Raw genomic sequence first — 27862 nt, forward strand, 5'->3', positions numbered from 1 at the left:
ATAATTTAATCCTAAATCTATAATCATACAATATTTGATAGAACCATGAAGACTAGTTAGCCCTAGAGTAACGGCCCTTTTCTTAGCTTCCATGGATCACAGTGACCAGGGAAGTTTGCTGAAATTCACATTCCTAGCCCTCCTCAAGGCTCTGATCCAACAGGCACAGATGGGGCTTAAGGATTTAGATTTCCAACAGGCCCCTTCTGAGAATTCTGAAGTGCAGCACAGAAATATTCTTTTGGATACAGTGTCTTTGGAAAACTGTGGACCATTTAACCCAATTCCCTTAATCAACAGGAAGGGGAAATTGGAGGCCTTGCAAGAATTACTTGCGAGGGGCTCCCCCTAAGTTAGTGACAGGGGCTGGCCCCTAGGTTTCCTTTCACTTGACCTCATTGTCCCAGAGTTTATAGACCCTCCTAACATGGATATAGTAACAGTGCTGTTACTCATCTATGAGACCCAAAAAGAAAGCCCACCTTGCCTCCTGCATTTGTAGACAAGCCAGGAAATGCTACAGAATCAGACAAGATGAGAAAGATAGAGAAAAAGAACCTAGCAAGGTCTACTCACACATTGTTAAGTTTTATGATTTTTTTGTTTCAAACTGATTTTGAAACTAATGTGAATAACATGGGCTTAAAAACTACACTGGCTCATTTCATGCCTAACCCCAGAGCTCTGTCCCTCAGAATTCCTAAAGAACTTGACCTGCACCAGTTTTGGGCACTGGCTTTTGGATACTTTCAGAGGATCAGACTGGGGATATAACATATGGAAATTCACCTGCAGGTATGATACTTACAATAGGTGCCCACAGAATGAATGAACGTATTTGGCTAAAATGAAATGCTCTAAAAATCATTTAAAAGTCAGTAAACAACAGAGTGACTGTTTTCCTAAAGGATTTCATTAATTTATTCTTTCTTTTATTCAAAGTAATACTTTTAAATGTAAGTCAGAGGAAGGCCTCAAAATGGCTCCTTATCTCCTAAAGAGTAAAACCCAATCTTTAAAAAATTCTTTTCTCACGAGGCCAGGGAGATGTGTTGCCCTCTTCTCCAGGAACCCTTGCACATGTCCTCCCCTCTTCCTAGGACAACCTCCTTGCAGAGGGCTCATAGCCGACCTTTACTCCTTTAGGTCTTTTTTTTTTTTTTTTTTAGGTCTTTTCTTAAATGCTGTCCTCCTAGCCTCTACCTGGCCACCCACCCCAATAGTCTCTGGATTCCTTCCTGCTTTCTTTTTCAGTTACAGAAATTACTACCCTCTGCAATATTATACACATCAGTATTTACCTATTCTGTCTCTCCATCATCCCTGTTAGAATATAAACTTCATAAGAGTGCGAATTTTTTTTTCCATTGTCTTCTTGGCTGCATCCCAGTCCCACAGCAGCATCTGGGGGGTGGGGGAAAGGTCACTCAACCAATATCCATTATCCACTTAGTGCTATTATGCCAGGTACTGGGGGTAACAAGATAAAACACACGTAGGGTATGCTGCTTGAGTTTGCAGTCTAGCACATGTATGAACAAGTATGATTATGACAAGAGTTCATGGTATTCAGAAGAACATAATGGACGTACTTAGGATATGTCTATAAGTAAATGATTAATAAAATAATAATGATAACAACTATAACTTATACCTACAGCTGTAAACAAATTTTATATCGTATCACTTTATATCTCTGCAACATTAATCCATTAAGGTATGTACTATTATTATCCTCCTGATAGATGAATAAGCTAAAGAACTGAGAAGTTAGGTAACTTGTCCAAAGTAGTAAGTGTCAGACCTAGGATATGAACCCAGACAATCTGTCTGCAAAGTCCACATTCTTGACTACTGTAAATCACAACTTCTCAGGAAGCTGACATCTCAGAGGAATAATTAAATCTGCAGACAGGAAAGTACATTCTAGGCTAGAGAATAGTAAGTGCAAATATTCTGAGGCAGGAGAGAGCATGGTGCACTTGAAAATCTAGAAGGCATACAGAGAACCAGGGAAGAGATGAGAGATGAGACTGGAATGAATGGACAGGAAGGAGCCAGGAGGCAGAAAAGTGCAGGTCAGAAAAGAACCAGAGTGGGATGGATGGAGCCAGGTTATGGATCTCAGTTTTTATCATCTGGAACAATGATAAGCTAGAGACAGTTTCTTCAGAAAGACCAAGGGTGATGTGATATTTGGATTTCAACAATGTGCCCCAATTACAGTATGCCAAATCTAGGGCTGATGGGATTGTGAGGCTCAGCTGGGACTACAGGGAGTATAGGAATAGAAAAGTCGGAGCATTGAAATGCATTTGGATCATGTCCTCCCAATGCTGTTTCTCTAAATCCCAATTCCCTGCTTTTGAGTCGGCGCTCACCTTCTCTGACAGGGCCTCCTCCAGTGTGGCCAGTGCAGTGTCTGTGTTGCTGGAATCCGTCTGCAATGACTTCACTCTGTCTTTCAGATTGGTCAGTTGCTTGTCTTTATCCCTAAGTTGTTCTTGCAAATTTTCAATCTGAAAATAAAGATCACAAGATTTAATTGATATTATATTATATATCTAGGGCCAAGTTTTCTGCAGAAGATATGTTTAAAAAAAAACTTGCGATTATGGACATTATCAGTATTATGAACTTACACTTGACTTAGATTTAAGGACATTTTGACACGACTTCATTCTTCTATTAATACAACTTTGTCTTTACATGCAATACAGTTGAGCAGACCATCACCTTGCATGTTAAAGCAAGCCCTCTGGACATGTAACCACTATTATTTCTATCTATTTCTATCCCCTTTACCAGACTTCTAAGCCTCAAGTCCATAGACCTGACCCTGGAACAGAGAATCATAGAAATGTTAACACAGAATTCATTCATTCATTGTGCAGACGCTGACTGGGTGCAATTCGGCACCAAGCAGTGTGTCAGTATATGAAAGAGTCTGAGTAGTCATTCACTCACTCCTTTATTCAGTATGAAGTTGCGATATCCCAAATGCTGTCAAGTGGCTGTTTCAAAGTGACCACATAAGAAGCCAAGTAGGTTATCACCAGCAGACTGTTAATGGGAAGAACTTGTGATATAAGTCATATGTAACAAGTACTAAACACTCCATTTGGCAACTAAGTCATGTGCTGGCAACCAACCAGGCACATTAATCCAGTATCTGCAGCCTGAAATAAACACGCCCAATAGCTGATTATAATGCCTGCCCAGCAGCAGCAGCAAGGACCTTCTCCTGGGCATTGCGTCCATTATCATTCATGTTTTTATTCTCTGCTTTCAAACCATGCATTTCTTATCTAAGGATTTAAAAAAAGCCCCACTATACAAACAATTTATTCGTATTAAGGGTTTTAAAATGACAAGGAAAAAAAGCAGCACAACTCTAAGATAAGCTCATTCAAAATATTTGTGTTCTGCACCCAGCTTTCTCAGGGAATCATTCCAAACACATTTTGCAATGTATGACTCAAGAAAATTCTGTGATTACTTGGTTCCTTTAGCATGAATCAGGAACAGCAACACAAATAATGCTGGTAGTAACAGTGGTAATGAGGAATAGATGGTGACAGTAACAATGGAGGTGGCCACAGTAGCAGCATCAAAATAGCTCTAAAGACAAAGAAAATGACTCCCTGACCTTCAATCTGCAGGACAAAGGCTTGGCTAATTTTTCCAATGGTCACCACAGATCTGGGTCTTCTGCCTCTCTCTTCCCTTCCTCCCCGTTTCTATCCTTCCTTCTTTCTTTCCTTCCTTCCTTCCACCCATTCTTTCTTCCATCTATCTTTCCTTCTTCTGGATTGAGACAGACATCCTGAAACCTCAGATTATAGGTCAGATCATTAACCTTCTCCTCCTTCATCAAAACACAGTGCTCCCTCCCATCCAGCTGGCACTATGAGAATTCACCGCCTCTCCATGGAAAACACAGGAATTCAAAAGGCATCATCATCTTCAGTCAAAACAAAGGCTTCCTGTTTCCAGACAAGTGTTCATGTGGTTATACAGCATCATAAGTAAATACATGTGCAAGCAAGAAAATGGATGGTCGTGTGTCAGAATGGCAGTAGTTCCATGCAGGAAAGAACCAGTGGCTGAGAGTCCTGATTTAGACTACACGCACACCCACAGATACTTTTTGTAAAGTACATATGAAAATACATGGTGATTCCAAGTACACTGATTAGGCCTACCCTTCCATCTGGAAAAACAGTTCCCTGAGCAGGACAAGGGAGACTCTAAGGATATTAGCCCTGGCCCAGTGATAGCACTGGTTTAAAGGGACTGTGGATTACTAAAAGTGGAAGCCAAAGGAGTTCATATGAGACCGCACGGGACTTCCCCAAATAACCAGAAAGATGACAGAGGCTGATGTGCAAGGATTCTTCAGGCATGCATGTAGGGTCTGAGAGAACTGGAGAAAGATGGCGTGGTGAAACTTGGGGACAGGCAGGTAGCATAACCATTTATTGCAAATTGGCAGATGAGCTGATGATACCATAGCAAGACTCTAACAGACACATCTATAGAGACAGGGATGCACCATTTTAAGAAATGCTACACAAAGATCATCAAGAATGATTCTTTGTCTGATATATAGCTGGCAAATATTTTCTCCCACTCTGTGGGTGTTCTCTTCAGTTTAGAGACCATTTCTTTTGATGAACAGAAGCTTTTCAGCTTTATGAGGTCCCATTTATCTATGCTATCTTTTAGTTGTTGTGCTGCTGGGGTTTCGTTGAGAAAGTTCTTACCTATACAAACTAATTCCAGAGTATTTCCTACTCTTTCCTGTATCAACTTTGGAGTTTGTGGTCTGATATTAAAATCCTTGATCCATTTTGAGTTAATCTTGGTATAGGGTGATATACATGGATCTAGTTTCAGTTTTTTGCAGACTGCTAACCAGTTTTCCCAGCAGTTTTTGTTGAAGAGGCTGCTATTTCTCCATCGTATATTTTTAGCTCCTTTGTCAAAGACAAGTTGGTTCTAGTTGTGTGGCTTCATATCTGGGTCCTCTATTCTGTTCCACTGGTCTTCATGTCTGTTTTTGTGCCAGTACCATGCTGTTTTTATTGTTATTGCTTTGTAATATAGTTTGAAGTCAGATAACTTGATACCTCCAGCATTGTTCTTTTGACTGAGTATTGCCTTGGCTATTCGTGGCCTCTTGTGTTTCCATATAAATTTCATGGTAGATTGATAACCAGAATATATAGGGAAGTTAAAAAACTAAATTCTCCCAAAACTAATGAATCAATAAAGAAATGGGCAAGTGAACTAAACAGAACTTTCTCAAAAGAAGAAATTCAAATGGCCAAAAAACACATGAAAAAATGCTCACCATCTCTTGCAATAAAGGAAATGCAAATTAAAACCACACTAAGATTCCACCTCACCCCTATTAGAATAGCCATCATCAGCAACACCACCACCAACAGGTGTTGGCGTGGATGCGGGGAAAAAGGAACCCTCTTACACTGTTGGTGGGAATGTAAACTAATACAACCACTCTGGAAAAAAAATTGGAGGCTACTTAAAAAGCTAGACATCGATCTACCATTTGATCTAGCAATACCACTCTTGGGAATATACCCAAAAGACTGTGACACTGGTTACTCCAGAGGCACCTGCACACCCATGTTTATTGCAGGTACCTCTTGGCTATTCACAATAGCCAAGTTTTGGAAACAGCCAAGATGCCCCACCACTGATGAATGGATTAAGAAAATGTGGTATCTATACACAATGGAATTTTATGCAGCCATGAAGAAGAATGAAATGTTATCATTCGCTGGTAAATGGATGGAATTGGAGAACATCATTCTGAGTGAGGTTAGCCTGGCCCAAAAGACCAAAAATCATATGTTCTCCCTCATATGTGGACATTAGATCAAGGGGAAACACAACAAGGTGATTGGACTTTGAGCACATAATAAAAGCGAGAGCACACAAGGGTAGTGTGAGGATAGGTAAGACACCTAAAAAAATTAGCTAGCATTTGTTGCCCTTAACGCAGAGAAACTAAAGCAGATACCTTAAAAGCAACTGAGGCCAATAGGAAAAGGGGACCAGGAACTAGAGAAAAGGTGAGATCAAAAAGAATTAACCTAGAAGGTAACACCCACGCACAGGAAATTAATGTGAGTCAACTCCCTGTATAGCTATCCTTATCTCAACCAGCAAAAACCCTTGTTCCTTCCTATTATGGCTTATACTCTCTCTACAACAAAATTAGAAATAAGGGCAAAATAGTTTCTGCTGGGTATTGAGGGGATGGGGGGAGAGGGAGGGGGCGGAGTGGGTGGTAAGGGAGGGGGTGGGTTCAGGGGGGAGAAATGACCCAAGCCTTGTATGCACATACGAATAATAAAATAATAATAATAAAAAAAAAACTCAGGAAAAAAAAAAAAAGAATGATTCTTAAGGCTGTGCACCAGTGGCTCACACCTGTAATCCTAGCTACTCAGGAGGCAGAGATCAGGAGGATCGTGGCTCCCTATTCCAAAAAAAATCCCATCATAAAAGTAGGGCTTTTGGAGTGGCTCGAGCAATAAAAGTGTCTGCCTAGCAAGGGTGAGGCCTGAGTTCAAACCTAGAGCTGCCAAAAAAAAAAAAAGAATGATTCTTAAGAAAGAAAAACAAGGATCAGAACAGTGTGGAAAGGTAGTCTCCTGCATGAATTAAAAAAAAATCTAGAAATAGATAAATGTGTCTAGGGTCTACAGAAAAATGACAAGAGGGAAGGGGTCTTAGAAGCAGGAGGTAAGAGGGAACTTCTGGTTTCATTTTTGTACATTTCAGTAGTTTTCTGCTTGAATTTTCTAGCCAGGTGTTTTTTATTATTTTTAAAATGTGAACCATGATTACCTGGCTGGCAAAAATATGGGTTGTTTTCTGTTTAAATTTGTATATAAAATAATAAAGATTGAATAAATGAGCAAATAATACATGATTTAATTCAAAAACATAAATGCCTACTCAAAACTAAATGGTCCAAGTACTATAATTTGGGTATGGTTTGTCTTCCAAAGGTTCATGTGCTGGAAGCTAGACTCTTTGGTGAGGTTGAGAGGTGGTAGAACTTTGAAGAGGTGAATGAGGCCTACGGCTGGAAACATGCCCTAGCAAGCACAAGGTCCTAAGTTCAAACCCTAGCACCACTAAAAAAAAAAAAGAACCGAGGTAGGCCCAGTGGAAGTTGAATAGTCATGTAAGCCTCACCTTCATGACTAGATTAATGCTGTCCTGAAGATGATCAGGTGTCAAGGGACTGGACTGGATTAGTTTTTCCAAGTGTGGTTTGCTATGAGAGAGCAAGCCTGCTCCCATCCAGTGTCTTGCCGCCTCCTCTGTCTCACATGCACTGTTATCATTTGATGTCATCTTCCATGCTATGTTACAGCCAGAAGGCTGTCACCAGAAGCTGACCTTGGTGCCACGTTCTTGCACGTCTGGAATTGTGAGCTAAATAAAACTCATCACTATACAAAGTCCAAGTGTTGAGAATTTTGCCTGACATCACAAAATAGACTAGATACCAATTTATCAGCAATTAGATTGTACATTTAAGCCATGAACTATCATGAAAGTATTTAAAATCATGTTTGCATACAGTTGCTGACTAAATGGAAATGTTAGACTCTTAAGGGAAAAAAGCAATATATAAAATAACTTGACCTTAATTTTATAAAAAGAAAAAAATTCTTGCATAGAACACATATACATATACATATATAAATACAATATATACATAATATAACAATGAGGTGACTGATATTTTATTTTCTTCCTCATGCTTTTTTGCATCTGCTAACTTGTTTTCCTTAAAGACAAATAAAATAAAAAGATGTTTACCAAATAACTACAAAATATGGAAATGGCTCTTTAAATGACTTTTCAACTAAAATTTGTTTCCTAAACGGACTCATTGCAGGAGAAAATGTTCCTTTGTTACTCCAAAGACAACTAAATTCTTAAAAACATATTTAAATTGTAGGAGACTGGGGGAAATGTAAAAGTTGTATCTTTTAGAAAATTATTGTACAGCTTTCTTATGTTCTCAAATTGTTATGACAATTTCAAGAAAAAAAATGTTTGAGACCTTTTTCTTCAGAAGGTGAAGTTGTGCACCGTACAAACAGCAGGAATTAGAAATGAAGCAAACTGATGGGGAGACCAAGAGATGGAAAGAATGATTTTTTTAAAGAAATTTCGCATGTTGCAAAAACGCTTCATTTGAGAACATGAACAACTCACTGGTCATTGTGCTTCTTAAAGTAAGAGATGGTCCTGAGCATGGGGGTGGGTTGGATGCTGGATAATGGCCCTGTACTTAACACTGAGCAGAGTTGCCTTTGGCTCACAATAGTCCAACTCAGAAGGAGCCAGTGCAGGAGCTGTACACTGTATGGATGAAACAGTATCTATGCCTTCCAGAGCAGACCACTGGAGAGGGGTAAGGCTGGGGAGAGCTTGGCCCTGGAAGTCACTGACAGCCTTAATCCTAATGGCTGACTGGGAAGCTCTTGCTCCAAGCTTGCCCAAGAGCTCATGGGGCCCTTGACCCTGGCCTGTCAAGCCCAGGAGGGAGATTTGTTATGTTTTCATGCAAATGCAATCCACAGCTCAAAGGTCCTCTCTGTCTAAAAGGTAAAAGCCTCCTTGACTCAACATTTGATCTCCTTCTCATTTGGTCTTCATGCTGAAGCCAAAGAGTAACTTTCTTAAAATACAGAGCTTCCCTCCTTAGAACCCTTCAATGGCTCCCCATTGCCCTCCAAACAAAGCCCAAACTTCCCAGTGTCATGCATGAGACCCTCCAAAAGATGGCTCACATGATTTTCTACCATTCTCAGTCAAGCCCTTACCCTGCCACACCATGCCTGCCACCTCTTAGGAACAGGTTCTCTTCACATCTTTCCTGTCCTTGCCAGTCCACCTCCTCTGCATGGAACACTCCTCCCACTCCATCTTCTTACCTGGTTAAGTCCTACTCAAACCTTTAGGTGTCAACACATGCCCTGCTTCCTCCAGAAAGCCTTCCCTTACCCCCAAGCTGGGTTAAGTCTCCTACTCTGATCTTCTCACATACTATTAAAATTGCCTCTCTATCAGTCATTCTTCATGATTTGGCTGTAAACTCAATTAAGACCAATATTCTATCATACTCACTGTAAGATCTCTGACTATAACACTTATGTGTGTTGGTAATACCACACATTAACTTAACTGTTGAGAAAGGAAGGAAGAAGGGGAACACAGGTTAAAGGCAGTGTATTGTGTAGAAGGAAAAGATTAGAGCAGATGATAGCTGAGTGCCTTCAGCTCTGGGATTCTACAAAGAATAAAGAAAAAGTAATAGAGAGGTCTACATATACCAATGTGATAACCTAAACATGTGTAGGCATGTTCATATTTGCAAATATTATCCAAAGGTATCTTTCTGGGCTTGTTTGTCTGTAGCACTGGGGATTAGACCCAGGGCCTCACACATGTGATTTATGATTTGAGCAATGCCCCAGCCCTTTTGCTTTTATATTTTATTTTTGAGATAGGGTGTCACTAACTTTGCCTAAGCTCGCCTTGAACTCACAGTCCTCTTGTGGATTTTTTACTTTATAAAATTCTGAAATTCAGTTCCTAATAAAGTTTCTTTTTTCCATATGACATATGTTAGAAATCAGTCCTTTGTTAGAAATGTGGTTTAGAATTATTTCCTCCAAGTCTGTCCCTTATCTTCTCATCCTCTTCACAGGATCTTTTATAGAACAGAAAGTCCAGTTTAGCAATCTTTCCTTTATGGGTCATGCTCTTGGTGTTAATTCCAAAAACTTGCTGCATAGCACTAGATTCTAAAATTTTTCTCTCATGGTTATTCTAAAAACTAGTAGTTTCATGTTTTACATTTAAGTCCGTGATCCATTTAGAGTCAATTTTTTATATAAGGTGTGAAATTTAGGTTAATGGACATTTTTATTGACAACTTTTATAGATGTCCAAATGATTCAGTACCATTTGTTAAAAAGATATTCTTCCTCCATTGAAATATTTTTTCATCTTATTAAAAAAATCAGCTAGGCATATTAATGAAAGTTATTTCTAAGTTCTATATTCTGTCCCAGTGATCTATGTCTCTTTCACTTAAACAGTACTTATTATACCTAATAATAGTAAGGATTATTAGTTGAGTGATTCTTCACTCCTTATTTCTTCCTGAATAGCTTTTAGCTATTCTAAAATGTGTGCCTTTTTATTAAAAAAAAAAAAAGTTGCAATAAGCTTGTCTATATCAACAAAAAACCTTGGTGGGATTTACTTATTTATTTTTGTCAGTATTAAGGATGGAACCCAGGGCCTCACACATACTAAACAAGTACTCTAACAATGAGCTACATCCTTCCCCTTATTTCTTTTTTCCTTTTGAGACAGGGTCTTGCTAAATTGTCTAGCCTGGCCTCAATCCTACCTCAGCCTCTATAGTAGCTGGGATCACAGTTGTGGACCATTACACCTGGCCATTGATGGGATTTTGATGGGAATTTCATTAAACCTAATTGGGGCAGAACTGGCACCTTTACTATGTTGAGTCTTCTAACCCATGAATATGATAGATATCTCAATTCATTCAGGTCTTCCTTAAATATTCTCATTAACATTTTGTAAGTTTCAGTATATACATCCTATATACATTTTGGTAAGTTCATACCTAAAGATTTTTATTTTATTTGGAGTGACTGTGATACCATGTTTTAAACCTTGGCTTCCACAAGTTGATTGCTAGAATATAGAAATATAACTATCTTTGTGTGTTGATCCTACAGCTATTCATCAGATAAAAGATTAATTTCCAGAATGTATAAAGAGCTCAAAAAATTAAACACCAAAAGAGCAAATAATCCAATTAATAAAAGGGCAAATTAATTGAATAGACAATTCTTAAAAGAAATACAAGTGGCCAATAAATACATAAAAAAATGTTCAACAGACTCGGCCATAGAGGAAAAGCAAATCAAAACAACAATGAGATTCCATCTAAAGCCAATCAGAATGGCTATCACCAAGTAAACAAATAACAAATGCTGGGGAGAGTGTGATGGCAAATGAATAGCTAAGCTATGGAATCAGAGGAAGTCAACAGATTAGTGGACAAAGAAAATGTGTTATAAATACACAATGGAATATTATTCAGCAATAAAGAATAACAAAATCTTGTCATTTGTAGGAAGATGGGTAGAACTAGAGATCATTATGTTAAATTAAATAATCCAGAGTAAAAAAGGCAAATATAGTACATCTTCTCTCATAATTAATAATGAAACCCATTATAAATTGTAAAAAAAAAAAAAGAGAGGGGAATGAATAAGAATGAGTAATAGGTGAATTTGGTCAAAGTACATTTATATATGGAAATATCACAATGAAATTCCTTTGTACAGCTAATATACACTAATAAAAAGATGAGTACAACATAATATTAAAGAAGAAAAAAAAAAAAGAAAGATGAATCTTAAGTTGGAAACCAGTGGATCGCACCTGTAACCCTAGCTACTTGGGAGACTAAGATCAGGAGGATCACTTGAGGTCAGACTGGGCAAATAGTTCCTGAGACTCCATCTTCAAAACAACCACATGAAAATGGACCTGAGTTGTGGCTCAAGCTATAGAGCACATGCTTTGCAAGCACAAAGTCCTAAGTTCAAACTCCATCCCACCAAAAAAAAAAAGATGAGTCATTATAAGCCCCAAGAAAAAGGATATGAGAATTATAAAAACATCTGTGCACTCAACATCAGAGCATGTAAGTATTATATTAGTCAAATATAAACAAAACTGGGGGGAGAAATAGATCACAAAATAATAAATGCTAGGGGACTTCAATATTCCACTTTCAACAAAGAATAGGTAATTCAGACAGAAAATCTAAAAAGAAACAGCAGACTTTAATCATAATATAGACCAATCAGATTTAACAGGCATGTGCAAAAGATTCCATGCAAAAGTAGCAGAATATACATACATTCTTTACAAGTGCACAGAGAACATTTACCAGGATGGTTCATATCTTGGCCCACAAAATAATTCTTAAAAAATTTAAGAAGACTGGAATCATGTCAAGTATCTCTTCCAACCATAACAGTATGAAACTGGAAAATCCACAAATATAAAATAAAAATAAGCAATACACTCCTAAATAACCAGTGGATCCAAGAAGAAATCAAAGAAAAGGAAGTAAAGGCTGGAGAGCTAGAGCAACTAGTCCCCTCCCATCTCCTTTTAGATGCTAAATTACAGGAACAGGGAGACATAAAGAGCTCCCTGCTTCTGCTTTCATCTTTGAGATGTTAACAAGCTGCAAGGATCCTTGAATAAGAAGAAAATAATCATGTCTAGGAAACAGAAGTTCTAAAGCACACCTCTTGTGCCTGTAATTTGGATGGGCCATGATGGCCCTTCCTGTTTTAACAGCCATCTCAGCCACCCAGATCCATTATCTTTGACCACATGTATTCCCCCAGCTCTCCAGCCTAAGACTAAGAGATGGGGGCCACCATTTTGAGTCTTTGCTCCCATTTTCTGCATGGGGAATAGGAAATGTTCCTCTCCCTTGCAACCTCCCACATTGTTTATACTGTTATACTAAAATAAATCTTTGCTTAAAAAAAAAAAAAATCTTGAGATGAATGAAAACAGAAATGCCACATAAAAATTTAAGGGATAAAGCAAAAGTGGTTCTAACAGAAGTTCAAAGTCAAAAATATCTACATTAAGAAAAAAAAAGATATCAAATAAACAGCTTAACTTTATACTACAAGTAGCAAGAAAAAGAGCTAAGTTAAAAGTTAGCAGAAGGAAATGTTAGTGAGTGGAGCAAATAAATGAATTAGAGACTAGAAAAATAGACTAATAAAATGGAGAGTCCCTCTCGTTGAAACTGTGGGGACCAGAACAAAGAGAAGTGTCAATGCAGGAGGAAATCAGAGGTGGGGAGAAGACAAATGGCCTCCCCACTTGTGAACCAAACACTTGAGCACAAGATGGGAGTTGGGGTTACAGGACTCCCATTTACATGCTCAATCAAATCATTAGGTTACAAGCAATGATAGAAATTATCACTAACCAGACTGCTTCTGCCTTAGAATAACTGGCCAGACAACAGAGCCAAATGCATGCTGCTATATATCAAAACCACCTGACCTTAGACGATCTTCAAGCTGAGGAAGGGGTATATGTGGCAAATTCCACCATTCAGAATGTTGCCTTCAAATGATGACAATGGACAACTGGTAATAAACATTGCCACTAACATCAGAAAAACTGCCCACGACCTGTACAAACTTGGGATGGGTAGAAACCTAGCAATTGGCTTGGCAGCTGGATCTTACGGCTTTTCCCTCTCCTGGGACCCATTGCTGTTATCAGAGCTGTCCAATGCTTTTGTCCATGTCTCCTTAACCTTCTCATGCATTTTATTTCTTCTTGCCTAGACTCCATCAAACTCCAAATGTTACTCCGCACCCACTCTTACTACTGTGGACCTTTGGACACCCCCTCGGGTTTGGACCCCTGACTCTTGCTGGGACCCCTCTTCGCCCCTCTCAGCAGGAAGTAGCTAAAGACTGGATTTCGATGTCCCATTCCATAGTGGGGATTTGTAGCAGTCCCAAAACATATCAGCCCATGACATCTTAGAAATGTGGAAGCTCCGGCGACCTGGGAGAAGCTGAGGAACCAGCTTGCCATGATGACCAGAGGTACTGGAGGTCCAACCATGCCAAGAATGGACCTATAGGCTTCCACTACAAACTGTTTTTTAGGTTAAAGTGAAAGCCTTACACACACACACACACACACACACACACACACACACACACATAAATAAAACCCCCACTCCAGCAGCCGGGGCACCTGGTTTCCAGACCCTGCTGTGCATCTCTCTGCTCAGCCTTTCTCTTATCAATAAACTTTCTTTCCTGCCTGTAACTCTGGTGCTCCAGCTTCTCATTCTTGTGAGTGTTCTGAGAGCAAGAACCCATTAGCGCGTCTATGGATTCCCCCTTGACATCTTGCACCAGTAACAAAACTTCTAGTTAGACTATGAAAAAATGAGAAGCCTCAAATAAGTAAAATGGACATATTACAAATGATACCACAGAAATACAAAGAATTAAAAGAGATTACAAAACAAGTATATTTCAACATACTGGATAATCTATAAGAAATGGATAAATAACTAGAAATAAAAGAAATAGAAAATGCTGAGCAGACCAGTAACAATTAAAGAGAATGGATCTATGGTGATCAAAAAAATCTTCCAATGAAGAAAAGTCAGGACATGATTATTTCACAGGTGAATTTTACCAAACAAAAAAATTAATGCCGGCAGTGGCACCTTTCCCAGTGCTTGGAAAGGGGAAAGGCTGTAGCAGAGGCCGCCGCACAGGAGAACTCTGAGCAAACAAAGCCTGTGGGACCAGGTGAGTGCTAGCTCACCCCAGAGATCTGCATAAATAACGCCGCCAGCTACAGGCTGAGAGCAGCAGGCAGGCAAGCCACAGCTGCAGATACCACTGTCAGAACTGTCTCCAGACGCTTTTTTTTTCTGTTTCTCCCTACCTTTGATGAGAGAACAACCGAATTACACCTGCAAGCCGAAAAACTTACTGAAACTGTATTGCATTTGAACTGGGGACACTTGGTGGGGCTTTTTTTTTTTTTTTTTTTTCTTCTGTGTGTGTGTGAGTGTAGTTTTGTTCTACTTTATGCATCCCCTTTGATGAGACAACTACAGAACAACATCTGAGGCACCAACTCCAGGACTGGAGATTGAGACGGACATCCAAATTATTAAGACTGAAATTGCATTGCATATAAACTTGGAAGTTTTTTGGTTTTTTTTTTTTTAATTATCTATTTTCCATTTTATTTTAATTCATTTTTATAAATAGATATTACTTTCATATACTTATTTTTTATTTTTTTATTTTTGATTTTCAATCCTCTCTCTGTCTCTCTATTGTCTGTTCAGCTTACTGTCGATTAGTACACTAACACTCCCTGTTTATACCTTTGAAACTCTCTTGTCTGATACCTTGTTCTGCTTTCTCCCTCTTGTCTGTATATTTGTTTTCCCCTTTTCTTTAACTTCTTGCTTTCCATCTCAGCTCACTCTTCCATTCTCAATATTACCATTGTTATTATTACAAGCTAGAAAATACTTAATTGCACACAGTACAGGGACAGTAACAACACCAAGGACAATGACAGGAAGACAGAAAAAACAAGGAAACCAGTTTCCCCACAGCAAAAAATTAGTACAGGAACCAGAGGGGAATGAAGAGAACAGAAACTCAGATCCAGACTCCAACAAAATGAAGATAAACTATGCCAAAGGACCCAATGAAGCCCACAAGAATAATTTAAAAGAAGACATACTACAAGTACTCAATGAGAATTTTATAGAGATGATACTGGATAGGGTCAACCAAAATGTACAGGAGACACTCAAGAAATTCCAAGACAATAAAAATAGAGAATTTGAAAAAGCAAAAGAAGAAATAAAGGAAACCATAGAAGCACTGTATAAACACCAAAGTGAAAGAGAGAACACAATGAATAAATGGATAAATGAACTCAGGACAAAAATAGACAACAATAAAGAAGAAAACTGCCAGGATATGGAAAACCTCAGAAAAAAGAACGAAACAGAACTGCAAAACAAAACGGAAGGCCAATCCAGCAGAATAGAACAAACAGAAGACAGAATCTCAGAACTTGAAGATGAAATGGTAATTAAAGGAAAAACTGAAGAACTATTAATTAAACAACTCAAGACCTGTGAAAAGAAAATGCAAGAACTCACCGACTCCATCAAAAGACCAAACTTGAGAATCATGGGCATCGAAGAAGGAGAAGAGGTGCAAGCGAAGGGAATGCGTAATATATTCAACAAAATAATAACGGAAAATTTCCCAAATCTAGAGAAAGATATTCCCATACAGATGCAAGAGGCCTCCAGGACACCAAACAGACCAGATCAAAATAGAACTACTCCACGACATATCATCATTAAAACAACAAGTTCAGAAACTAAGGAAAGAATATTGAAGGCTGTAAGAGAGAAAAAACAAGTAACATACAAAGGTAAACCCATCAAAATCACAGCAGACTTGTCAACAGAAACATTAAAAGCAAGAAGAGCGTGGGGTGAGATCTTCCGGGCACTGAATGAAAATAACTTCAACCCCAGGATACTCTACCCAGCAAAGCTATCATTCAAAATAGATGGAGCAATAAAAGTCTTCCATGATAAGCAGAAACTAAAACAATATGTGACCACAAAGCCACCATTACAAAAGATTCTGCAAGGGATCCTGCACACAGAAAGTGACACCCAACTTAACCATGAAAAGGTAGGCAGCACCAAACCACAGGATAAGAAAAAGCAAGACAGTAGAAAGTAACATCAAGTTAGGTACACACAATCAAACCTTCAAACAACTAAGATAACTAAATGGCAGGAATCACCACATACCTATCAGTACTAACACTTAATGTTAATGGACTTAATTCACCCATCAAAAGACACCGTTTGACAAAATGGATTAAAAAAGAAGATCCAACAATTTGTTGCTTACAGGAGACTCATCTCACCGACAGAAATAAGCATATGCTTAGGATGAAAGGCTGGAAGAAGATTTACCAAGCCAATGGCCCCCGAAAACAAGCAGGAGTAGCAATACTTATCTCTGACAAAGTAGACTTCAAACCTACATTGATCAAATGAGATAAAGAAGGACATTCCATACTAATAAAAGGGGAAATAGACCAAAAGGAAATAATAATCATCAATCTGTATGCACCCAATATCAACGCACCCAATTTCATCAAACATACCCTGAAAGACCTAAAAGCATATATAAACGCCAACACAGTGGTTGTGGGAGACTTTAACACTCCATTATCATCAATAGATAGGTCATCCAAACAAAAACTCAATAAAGAAATCCAAGATCTAAAATATGCAATAGATCAAGTGGACCTAGTAGATGTCTACAGAACATTTCATCCAACCTCTACACAATATACATTCTTCTCAGCAGCCCATGGAACCTTCTCCAAAATAGATCATATCCTAGGGCACAAAGCAAGCCTCAGCAAATATAAGAAAATAGAAATAATACCATGCATACTATCTGACCACAATGCAGTAAAAGTAGAACTCAACAACAAAAGTAAAGACAAAAAACATGCAAACAGCTGGAAACTAAATAACTCATTACTTAATGAAGAATGGATCATCGATGCAATAAAAGAGGAAATTAAAAAGTTCCTAGAAGTCAATGAAAACGAAAACACAACCTACCGGAACCTATGGGACACAGCTAAGGCAGTCTTGAGAGGAAAGTTTATAGCCATGAGTGCATATATTAAAAAGATTGAAAGATCCCAAATCAATGACCTAATGATACATCTCAAACTCCTAGAAAAACAAGAACAAGCAAATCCCAAAACAAATAGAAGGAGAGAAATAATAAAAATAAGAGCTGAAATCAACGAAATAGAAACCAAAAAAACCATACAAAGAATTAATGAAACAAAAAGTTGGTTCTTTGAAAAAATAAACAAGATCGATAGACCCCTGGCAAACCTGACTAAAATGAGGAGAGAAAAAACCCAAATTAGTAGAATTAGGAATGCAAAAGGGGAGATAACAACAAACACCATAGAAGTCCAGGAAATCATCAGAGACTACTTTGAGAAACTATATTCAAATAAATTTGAAAATCTTAAAGAAATGGACAGATTTCTAGATACATATGATCATCCAAAACTGAACCAAGAGGAAATTAATCACCTGAATAGACCTATAACACAAAATGAAATTGAAGCAGCAATCAAGAGTCTCCCCAAAAAGAAAAGTCCAGGACCTGATGGATTCTCTGCTGAATTCTATCAGACCTTTAAAGAAGAACTGATACCAACCCTCCTTAAACTGTTCCATGAAATAGAAAGGGAAGGAAAACTGCCAAACACATTTTATGAAGCCAGTATTACACTTATCCCAAAACCAGGCAAAGACACCTCCAAAAAGGAGAACTATAGGCCAATCTCCTTAATGAACATTGATGCAAAAATCCTCAACAAAATAATGGCAAATCGAATTCAGCAACACATCAAAAAGATTATTCACCACGACCAGGTAGGCTTCATCCCAGGGATGCAGGGGTGGTTCAACATACGAAAATCAATAAACGTAATAAACCACATTAACAGAAGCAAAGACAAAAACCACTTGATCATCTCAATAGATGCAGAAAAAGCCTTTGATAAGATCCAACATCATTTCATGATAAAAGCTCTAAGAAAACTAGGAATAGAAGGAAAGTTCCTCAACATTATAAAAGCTATATATGACAAACCTACAGCCAGCATTATACTTAACGGAGAAAAATTAAAACCATTCCCTCTAAAATCAGGAACCAGACAAGGATGCCCACTATCTCCACTCCTATTCAACATAGTACTGGAATTCCTAGCCAGAGCAATTAGGCAAGAAGAAGGAATAAAAGGAATACAAATAGGTAAAGAAACTGTCAAAATATCCCTATTTGCAGACGACATGATCCTATACCTTAAAGACCCAAAAAACTCTACTCAGAAGCTTCTAGACATCATCAATAGCTATAGAAAGGTAGCAGGATATAAAATCAACATAGAAAAATCATTAGCATTTCTATACACTAACAATGAGCAAACGGAAAAAGAATGTATGAAAACAATTCCATTTACAATAGCCTCAAACAAAATCAAATACCTAGGTGTAAACCTAACAAAAGATGTGAAAGACCTCTACAAGGAAAACTATACACTTCTGAAGAAAGAGATTGCGGAAGACTATAGAAAGTGGAGAGATCTCCCATGCTCATGGATTGGTAGACTCAACATAGTAAAAATGTCGATACTCCCAAAAGTAATCTACATGTTTAATGCAATTCCCATCAAAATTCCAATGACATTCATTAAAGACATTGAAAAATCTACTGTTAAATTTATATGGAAACACAAGAGGCCACGAATAGCCAAGGCAATACTCAGTCAAAAGAACAATGCTGGAGGTATCAAGTTATCTGACTTCAAACTATATTACAAACCAATAACAATAAAAACAGCATGGTACTGGCACAAAAACAGACATGAAGACCAGTGGAACAGAATAGAGGATCCAGATATGAAGCCACACAACTATGAGCAACTTATCTTTGACAAAGGAGCTAAAAATATACGATGGAGAAATAGCAGCCTCTTCAACAAAAACTGCTGGGAAAACTGGTTAGCAGTCTGCAAAAAACTGAAACTAGATCCATGTATATCACCCTATACCAAGATTAACTCAAAATGGATCAAGGATCTTAATATCAGACCCCAAACTCTTAAGTTGATACAAGAAAGAGTAGGAAATACTCTGGAGTTAGTAGGTATAGGTAAGAACTTTCTCAATGAAACCCCAGCAGCACAGCAACTAAGAGATAGCATAGATAAATGGGACCTCATAAAACTAAAAAGCTTCTGTTCATCAAAAGAAATGGTCTCTAAACTGAAGAGAACACCCACAGAGTGGGAGAAAATATTTGCCAATTATACATCAGACAAAGGACTGATAACCAGAATATACAGGGAACTTAAAAAACTAAATTCTCCCAAAACTAATGAACCAATAAAGAAATGGGCATGTGAACTAAACAGAACTTTCTCAAAAGAAGAAATTCAAATGGTCAGAAAACACATGAAAAAATGCTCACCATCTCTAGCAATAAAGGAAATGCAAATTAAAACCACACTAAGATTCCACCTCACCCCTGTTAGAATAGCCATCATCAGCAACACCACCAACAACAGGTGTTGGCGAGGATGCGGGGGAAAAAGGAACCCTCTTACACTGTTGGTGGGAATGTAGACTAGTACAACCACTCTGGAAAAAAATTTGGAGGCTACTTAAAAAGCTAGACATCGATCTACCATTCGATCCAGTAATACCACTCTTGGGGATATACCCAAAAGACTGTTACTCCAGAGGCACCTGCACATCCATGTTTATTGCGGCACTATTCACAATAGCCAAGTTATGGAAACAGCCAAGATGCCCCACCACTGACGAATGGATTAAGAAAATGTGGTATCTATACACAATGGAATTTTATGCAGCCATGAAGAAGAACGAAATGTTATCATTCGCTGGTAAATGGATGGAATTGGAGAACATCATTCTGAGTGAGGTTAGCCTGGCCCAAAAGACCAAAAATCGTATGTTCTCCCTCATATGTGGACATTAGATCAAGGGCAAACACAACAAGGGGATTGGACTATGAGCACATGATAAAAGTGAGAGCACACAAGGGAGGGGTGAGGATAGGTAAGACACCTAAAAAACTAGCTAGCATTTGTTGCCCTTAATGCAGAGAAACTAAAGCAGATACCTTAAAAGCAACTGAGGCCAATAGGAAAAGGGGAACAGGTACTAGAGAAAAGGTTAGATCAAAAAGAATTAACCTAGAAGGTAACACACACGCACAGGAAATCAATGTGAGTCAATGCCCTGTATAGCTATCCTTATGTCAACCAGCAAAACCCCTTGTTCCTTCCTATTATTGCTTATACTCTCTCTACAACAAAATTAGAGATAAGGGCAAAATAGTTTCTGCTGGGTATTGAGGGGGGGGAGAGGGAGGGGGCGGAGTTGGTGGTAAGGGATGGGGTGGGGGCAGTGGGGAGAAATGAACCAAGCCTTGTATGCACATATGAATAATAAAAGAAAAATGAAAAAAAAAAAAAAAAAAAAAGATTTAACCTAGAAGGTAACACACACACACAGGAAATTAATGTGCGTCAACTCCCTGTATAGCTATCCTTATCTCAACTAGCAAAAATCCTTGTTCCTTCCTATTATTGCTTATACTCTCTCTTCAACAAAATTAGAAATAAGGGTAAAATAGTTTCTGCCAAGTATTGAGGGGATGGGGGCACCCAAGTGTTGTATGCACATATGAATAATAAAACAATAAAAAAAAAGAAAAGAAAATGTTAAAAAAATAAAAATAAAAATATCACCCCTTTAAGTTTAAAAAAAAAAAATTAATGCCAATTCTTTCATACTCTTTCAAAAAACTGAAGAGGGCAGAACATGGTATACTCCCTAATGCAATATGCTGAGAAGTGGGACTTATTGGGAGGTATTTAGTCCTTTAATGTATCTAGGTCATTACTGAATTCATTCATTCAGTAATGAATTAAATCTTTTTAAATCTTTTTTCAACGTTAGATCAAAAAGAATTAACCTAGAAGGTAACACCCACGCACAGGAAATCAATGTGAGTCAATGCCCTGTATAGCTATCCTTATCTCAACCAGCAAAAACCCTTGTTCCTTCCTATTATTGCTTATACTCTCTCTACAACAAAATTAGAGATAAGGGCAAAATAGTTTCTGCTGGGTATTGAGGGGGGGAGCGGGAGGGGCTGGAGTGGGTGGTAAGGGAGGGGGTGGGGGCAGGGGGGAGAAATGAACCAAGCCTTGTATGCACATATGAATAATAAAAGAAAAATGAAAAAAAAAAAAAATCTTTTTTCACCTTCTGTCATACAAGAAAGTAGTGCTCCTCCTCTCTGGAAGACGCAGCGTTCAAAGCACTATCTGGAAGCTCAGAGCAGCCCTCATCAGATGCCAGGACCTTGGCTTGAACTCCCTAGTCTCTAGAACTTTAAGAAATACATTTCTGTTCTGTTCTTTATAAATTATGTGGCACCAGACATGTTGTTATAGCAGCACAAACAGACTAAGACAGGTCACTTCCAATCTTATTTTACAAAGCAGCATTACCCTGATACCAAAGCCAGTCAAGGGTACTTGGAGAATAGAAAATTATAGACCAATATCCCTGTTAAAGATAGATGCAAAAACCTTTACTAACACAGCAAGGAGAATACCCCATGTTCTAGTGGGACTTTTCCCTGCAACGCAAGGATATTTGACATAGGCAAATTGATAAATGTCATATACTATACCAATAATAATAAAGGATAAAATCATGTGATCTATAGAAACAGAAAACAATTTAACACAATTCAGTATCCTTTCAATTTATTGATTTAAAAACTCTCAAATTGTGTATAGAAAATAATAAAGAGCGTATGTGACAAGCCCACAGCTAATTTCATACACAATGCAAGAAACGGAAAAGCTTTTCCCCTAAGAGGAGGAATGAGACAACAATGTTCACTCTTGCTACTTCTATTCAATATAATGCAAGAAGTCCTAGTCAGAGCAATTATGCAAGAAAAAGAAATAAAAGGTATCCAAATCAGGAAGCAAGAAGTAAAATTACCTCTATTTATAGATGACCTTATTTCATACACAGAAAGCCTTAAAGACTATATCCAAAAACTATTAGAACCAATAAGCAAATTTACAAATGCTACAGATTAGAAAATTACATGCAAAAATCAATAATTGTTCTGTACACTAACTATAAATTTTCTGAAAAGGAAATTAAGAAAACAATCTCATTTATAATCACTTCAAAAATAAATACTTAGGAACAAATTTAACCAAGACTTGTATGCTAAAAACTATAAAATACTGATGAAAGAAACTAAAGTAGACACAAATAAATGGAAAGAAATTCAGTGTTTATAGACTGGGATGATTAATATTGCTTAAATAGCTATAGTACCAAAAGCTTCTACAGATTAAATGCAGTCTCTATTAAAATTCCAATCACATTTTTGTAGAAGTAGAGAACACAATTCTAAGATACATATGCAACCACAAAAAATGCTGAGTAGCCAAAACAATCTCAAACCAAAAACAAAGAGGCATTATGCTACCTGACTTCAAAATACATTATAAACCCATACAAAATAGTTAATGCCAATGTAAAAACAGAGCAAAGGAACAGAATTCCAGAAATAAATCCATGAATTTATAGTCAATTGATCTTTGTAAAATTGCCAAGAGTATACAATACATGGTGTTGATGAAACTGTACATCCACATGCAGAATAGAACTAAACACTGTTCTTGCCATACAAATATTAACTCAATATGAATTATAGATGTAAATGTAAAACCTGAAACTGTACAACTACCAGAAGAAAACATAGAAACACAGAAAAAAGATTTATGCCACTGATGTGGGTAATGATTTTTTGGAGACAACCCCAAAAGCATCAAACAGAAAAAGCAAAAATAGATAAATGTAATTCTGCTATATTGATGGTTTTCCTGGAATGCTAGGTGATTTTCTGTTGTATCCTAGACATTTTAGACATATGTTAAGAGGTTTTTTTGTGTGTTTTCCCCATATTTCTATCTTCTATTTTACCAGGTAGACCTTGGGTTGGTGTCACACATGGCTCCATCTAACCTCCCCAGGTCAGTGACATCACTGCTAGAGGCAGAGAGGATCTCTGTTCCCAGGAATTGGGAGGCTGGGGACAAGTAGCCTGCCTTGGCTCTGCTGATGAAGCTGCTGTGGGCAGACTAAGCCCAACAAATGGATGGGTTTGCTAGGGTACTGCATCAGCATTTTGTAGGTAACATGGGCCAATGCTAAGTCCTAACTGGCTTTTCCCACTTCTTTGGCCAGAGAGAGCAAGCATTTCCTTCCTCTGTTCCCTCTCTCACCACTGTCCTCCTTTGTCCTTTTCTTCCTTCTTTTACCCATTTCTATTGGCAGTTCAGGGCTGGAAGGCCCTCACATAGTTAAGGATATACATGTAGTTTAGGAGGAAAACCCAGGGAGCTCATCATGGTGTTATTTATCAAGTCCTGAGGCCCCTGGCCAATGCATCTTCTTCTTTCTTTCCCACTTTTCAGAGTCCTTTAATGAATGCTGAATTATTTCCAAGTATTTAATTGCATTTATTTAGAGGAAAGGAGCAAAAAGTGAATTTAAGTCATTTTGTCCCCAACCATATACCACTAAATTTTATTTTAATGAATTATTTCATTTACTCTTAAAAATCCTATCACCCATTTAAAATGGAAAAAGAGAAAAGTGAAGTAATTTATTTAGGATGGCAAAGTGAGGATTCACATTCATATGGACTGAACAGACCCAGTTCCTGCTTTAGCCTCCCCTTGGTGACTCCAGGCACTTTACAGAACAAGGACTCTTAGCTCCTTTCCAGACACAGGGATTCATTTCCACCAGACGACAGAGGGAAGGAAGTCTGAGTCTGGCTGCAGACTTGAACAGTTTGCAAAACTTCATCCTCTTTCTGAGATGTACTCCCAAATGGTATAAAACTACATGGGAAATAAATTCAAACAAACTCAAACAGAACCGCCATGTTGATAAATATTCTGCTGGTCAAAACACCAAACACAGAATAAAGAAGAAGACCTACGTCATACTGCTAAGATCTGTATTTTCTATTATGGGGCTGGTGCATAGTAGGCTTTCAATAAATACTCCTTGACCAAAGTCCAAATGGCCCAGGATTTTTAAACATTGGATGAACTTTAGCTCAAATTACCTCCAAACACACAGTGTTGCTGAGAACATACAACCACATCATGACACCCTGTGGAATATTTGAGATACTGCATGAATAAAACTCGACCAAAGCCCAAATTAATTCAGGAAAAGCAAGAAAGAAAACAGTTCCCTAAATTTCATAATAGATATTTAAATGTCTATGATGCTCTGTTGTCATAAGCAGTCTGACCCCAAATGGATAAGGTACTTTAAAACAAAAGTAACTCTTCCCCATGCAATGTGCTTATCCAAATTCCAGGGCATTTATATTATTTCCTTTCTCTTAAAACTAATTCTAAAATGTGATCCAAACCTTTAACCGAGATAGCATGTTCCTAAATAGTATGGAATTTCATGTAATTTTCCCTTTAGACATAAAATGAATAGGCAGCAAATTAAAAACATCCCCAAATTATTCTAAAACAGAACATCCTGAAAAAGTCCAATGATAAAATGACAAAGCCCAAGTTGGCTTCTAGATATATTCTTGACGCTAAAGTATTAAAAAGTGCAGCAGACCAAGATCTTCATGGTCTGCTAATCGTGCTAACATTATCGAGAGGATGGTAGGATGGCTAAGAGGTAGAGAGCTTCCTAAAAACGGAGAGACTCCTAATATTGTTTAAGCTCATTTCTACTAGATATCTTGATACTCAGAAAAGATTTACTGTTGTTTGTTTTCCACACAGAACCCTGAAAACTCATCAAATCTAACATGTAAAGTTTTTACATATTTTTATTTTTTCGTATTTTGTGAAAGCATATGCAACAAAAGTATACCTGCACACACATTTAACAAGAAATGATTAAGAATTTTTTTATGACATTAATTTTATCTGGAAGTCATAGTGGTACATGTTGTATAGCTTTGGGTTCAAGTTTCAATCTCTCATTTTTATACAATTATTTATCCAAAGAGTATCTGACATCAGAAAAATTGTTCTATTATTGGAACATGCAAGACACTCTGAAAAAGAAAAATTAAAAAGGAAATAATAGGACAAATAGAAAAATGTATTTTAAAGTCCGTAAAATTTCATTAAAACCATATATAATGATGCTGACTCTGACAAATACACAACTGGTCTCTGCAGGTTTCTTTTTTGATGCATTTTCCACTAATACTTACGCATTTATTTTCTACTTTTCAGCTCCTATAAACTTGAAATTTAGTTGACAAGATTCTACCTGCCTTTCATGCTTGCTTTATTGCTATTTAATTCCTAGCCTAAAATTCAATTGCAACTAACTTTAAAATTTAAGTGCAATCCTTCACTATTTAAATAATGTATATTTTGGTAATTAAACAATGCCATTAAGATCACTTTCAAAAACCATTACACTGTCTGGATAAAAGTCTTTTTGTATCCACATGCTGTCAATAAACAAAATGCTCATCTTATCACTTTTTTGGTCACTGTCTCAGGAATGCTTCTTAAGTACTCAAAGGATTAAATTAAATCTCACCTGCAGACAGGCTTTACAATTCCACAGAAAACCTATTCCTCAAAGGAAAATTACTTTCATTATCTTAGTTAAAACCAAATATTCCCTCCTCTGGAATTTGCAGAAAAATAGCAGCATCAAAGAAAACAATCCACTTCAAGAGAGTTTGTTCTTGAAGACCTTGTCTAAAAGAATTATGTAAGGGAGAATTCCTTTTAGGAAATGTTTTCCGAAGGTCATGCTATGACAACTATAAAACTGTGTCATTAAATTACTTCAAATTGATGTCTTTTCACAATTTTGACTGTATTCTTGGGGACTTAAGAGTTCGGGTTTTTTTTAAGAATTATTTTATTTAGAGTCCTTGTTTTAAATCTAAATTTGGCTATGGTCTTTTGCTTTTTTTAAGAGATTATATAATTTTATGAGCTAAACATTTAAGATCCATAGAGGGGATAAGAGATTTATTTCCTTTAAGTTTAAAAATAAAATAATAGAAGAAATTGAATATGAGATTAAAAGTATATATGCATTTGGGGGAAAATGACAGCACCTGAGTACTCAAGAAACTATTTTTCAACTTAAAATACTTTATGTGCTTTAATTTAATTTAAGAAATAGTTAATAGGATAAAATACTCACATGGCAGAAAATTTCCTCCTAAGAACAGATAGCATTTCAAAAAGTTCCCTCACTGTGTTGTTATAAGAGTCACTAGGGGCAGAATTAGGACGTGGTTCATTTTTGGAATCTTGCATCTACTTCCTAAATAAACAAGTCCTGACTTTCTCTCTCTCCCCAAATCAAATACAAACCCAGAGGAAGGACAGGGAGATGAACTACTAGACTGAAAAATAGAAACATTATGTCAAATCACCCTACATCGTTATTTGCAGACAATTTATTTTGTTATTGGTTAGTATCCTTCATGCTAAATGTTCTGTCCCCTACAGCAAATGTTCCATTTCAAAAACACAGTAACATATGCTGGAAATAGAAACTACCAAAGCAATAGTTCTGGTGGCCATAGAATGTATTCTGTGGTAGATTAGAAAAATGCACATTGTTACCAAAGCTCAGTATACATGGATTTCGCTAGCAATACAAACTGTAAAATAACCCAATAGTATATTAGAATTCTTTTTTAGTTGGAATACAAGCTTTATGAAACAGAGATTAAAGTGCATTTCACCATCACGATGCCATTTCGAAAAGAAGGCTATAACATGCAAGAATTACACAAACTTATTTTTTTTTTTCATCTTGGAAACAGCAAGAGGTAGGATATAAGTAATAAAAGTCTTTCACTCACTTAGATATATGAGCACAACCTGTCAGAAAACCATTCTCTAACTTAGTTTTTTTTTATTTTCTTTTGATTTGTACATTCGATTCTCTCTCCTTTTGTGGGGGAGGGAGGTGTTGATACTGGGGCTTTAAACTCAGGACTTTGCACTTTCAAGGCCAGCAGGCACTTTACCATTTGAGCCACACACCCCCAGCCCTACATTTAATTCTTTAAACAATGAGCTTTACCTACTCTTGTAAAGACTCATCCCAGTCTTAACCTTCCAGAACCCAGTTCTGAATGACCTTGAGAGAGAACCTCAAAGATGAATCCTATTTTGGCACCAACTTCCTTCCACTTCAGTTAGATTTATTTAGGGATATATATAATCTCACCTGTCATTCTGACAAAAGTCACAGTGTTGTGTCTGTGTTTCACAAATGGTATATAGTAACTTTAAGCATCTTTCACATTTATCTCAAGTATTTTGGAAACTAAGCATGAAAAGATAACCGGAAATGAAGATTTTGCATGAAATTATAGTCAAATTCCTTCTCAAGAACTTTTTGTTCTTGAGA

At 37.3% G+C, this 27862-nt stretch overlaps 1 protein-coding gene across 18 annotated transcripts in view; it reads right to left on the reverse strand.

Annotated features, from left to right (window-relative positions):
- The window catches only part of LOC109683367 (ERC protein 2), a 998591-nt gene that overhangs the window by 496559 nt on the left and 474170 nt on the right, over window positions 1–27862 (reverse strand). For all 18 annotated transcript variants that reach the window (XR_012436318.1, XR_012436316.1, XR_012436319.1 and 15 more), the window contains one exon: window positions 2382–2519. Coding sequence is in view for 13 of the 18 variants with exons in the window: in XM_074043977.1 (XP_073900078.1) it covers window positions 2382–2519 (138 nt within the window). In the remaining 5 variants the exon portion in view is untranslated. The remainder of the gene's footprint in view (window positions 1–2381; window positions 2520–27862) is intronic.

The sequence above is a fragment of the Castor canadensis genome, chromosome 10, assembly GCF_047511655.1.
Source record: "Castor canadensis chromosome 10, mCasCan1.hap1v2, whole genome shotgun sequence".
In the NCBI taxonomy this organism is placed as follows: domain Eukaryota; kingdom Metazoa; phylum Chordata; class Mammalia; order Rodentia; family Castoridae; genus Castor; species Castor canadensis.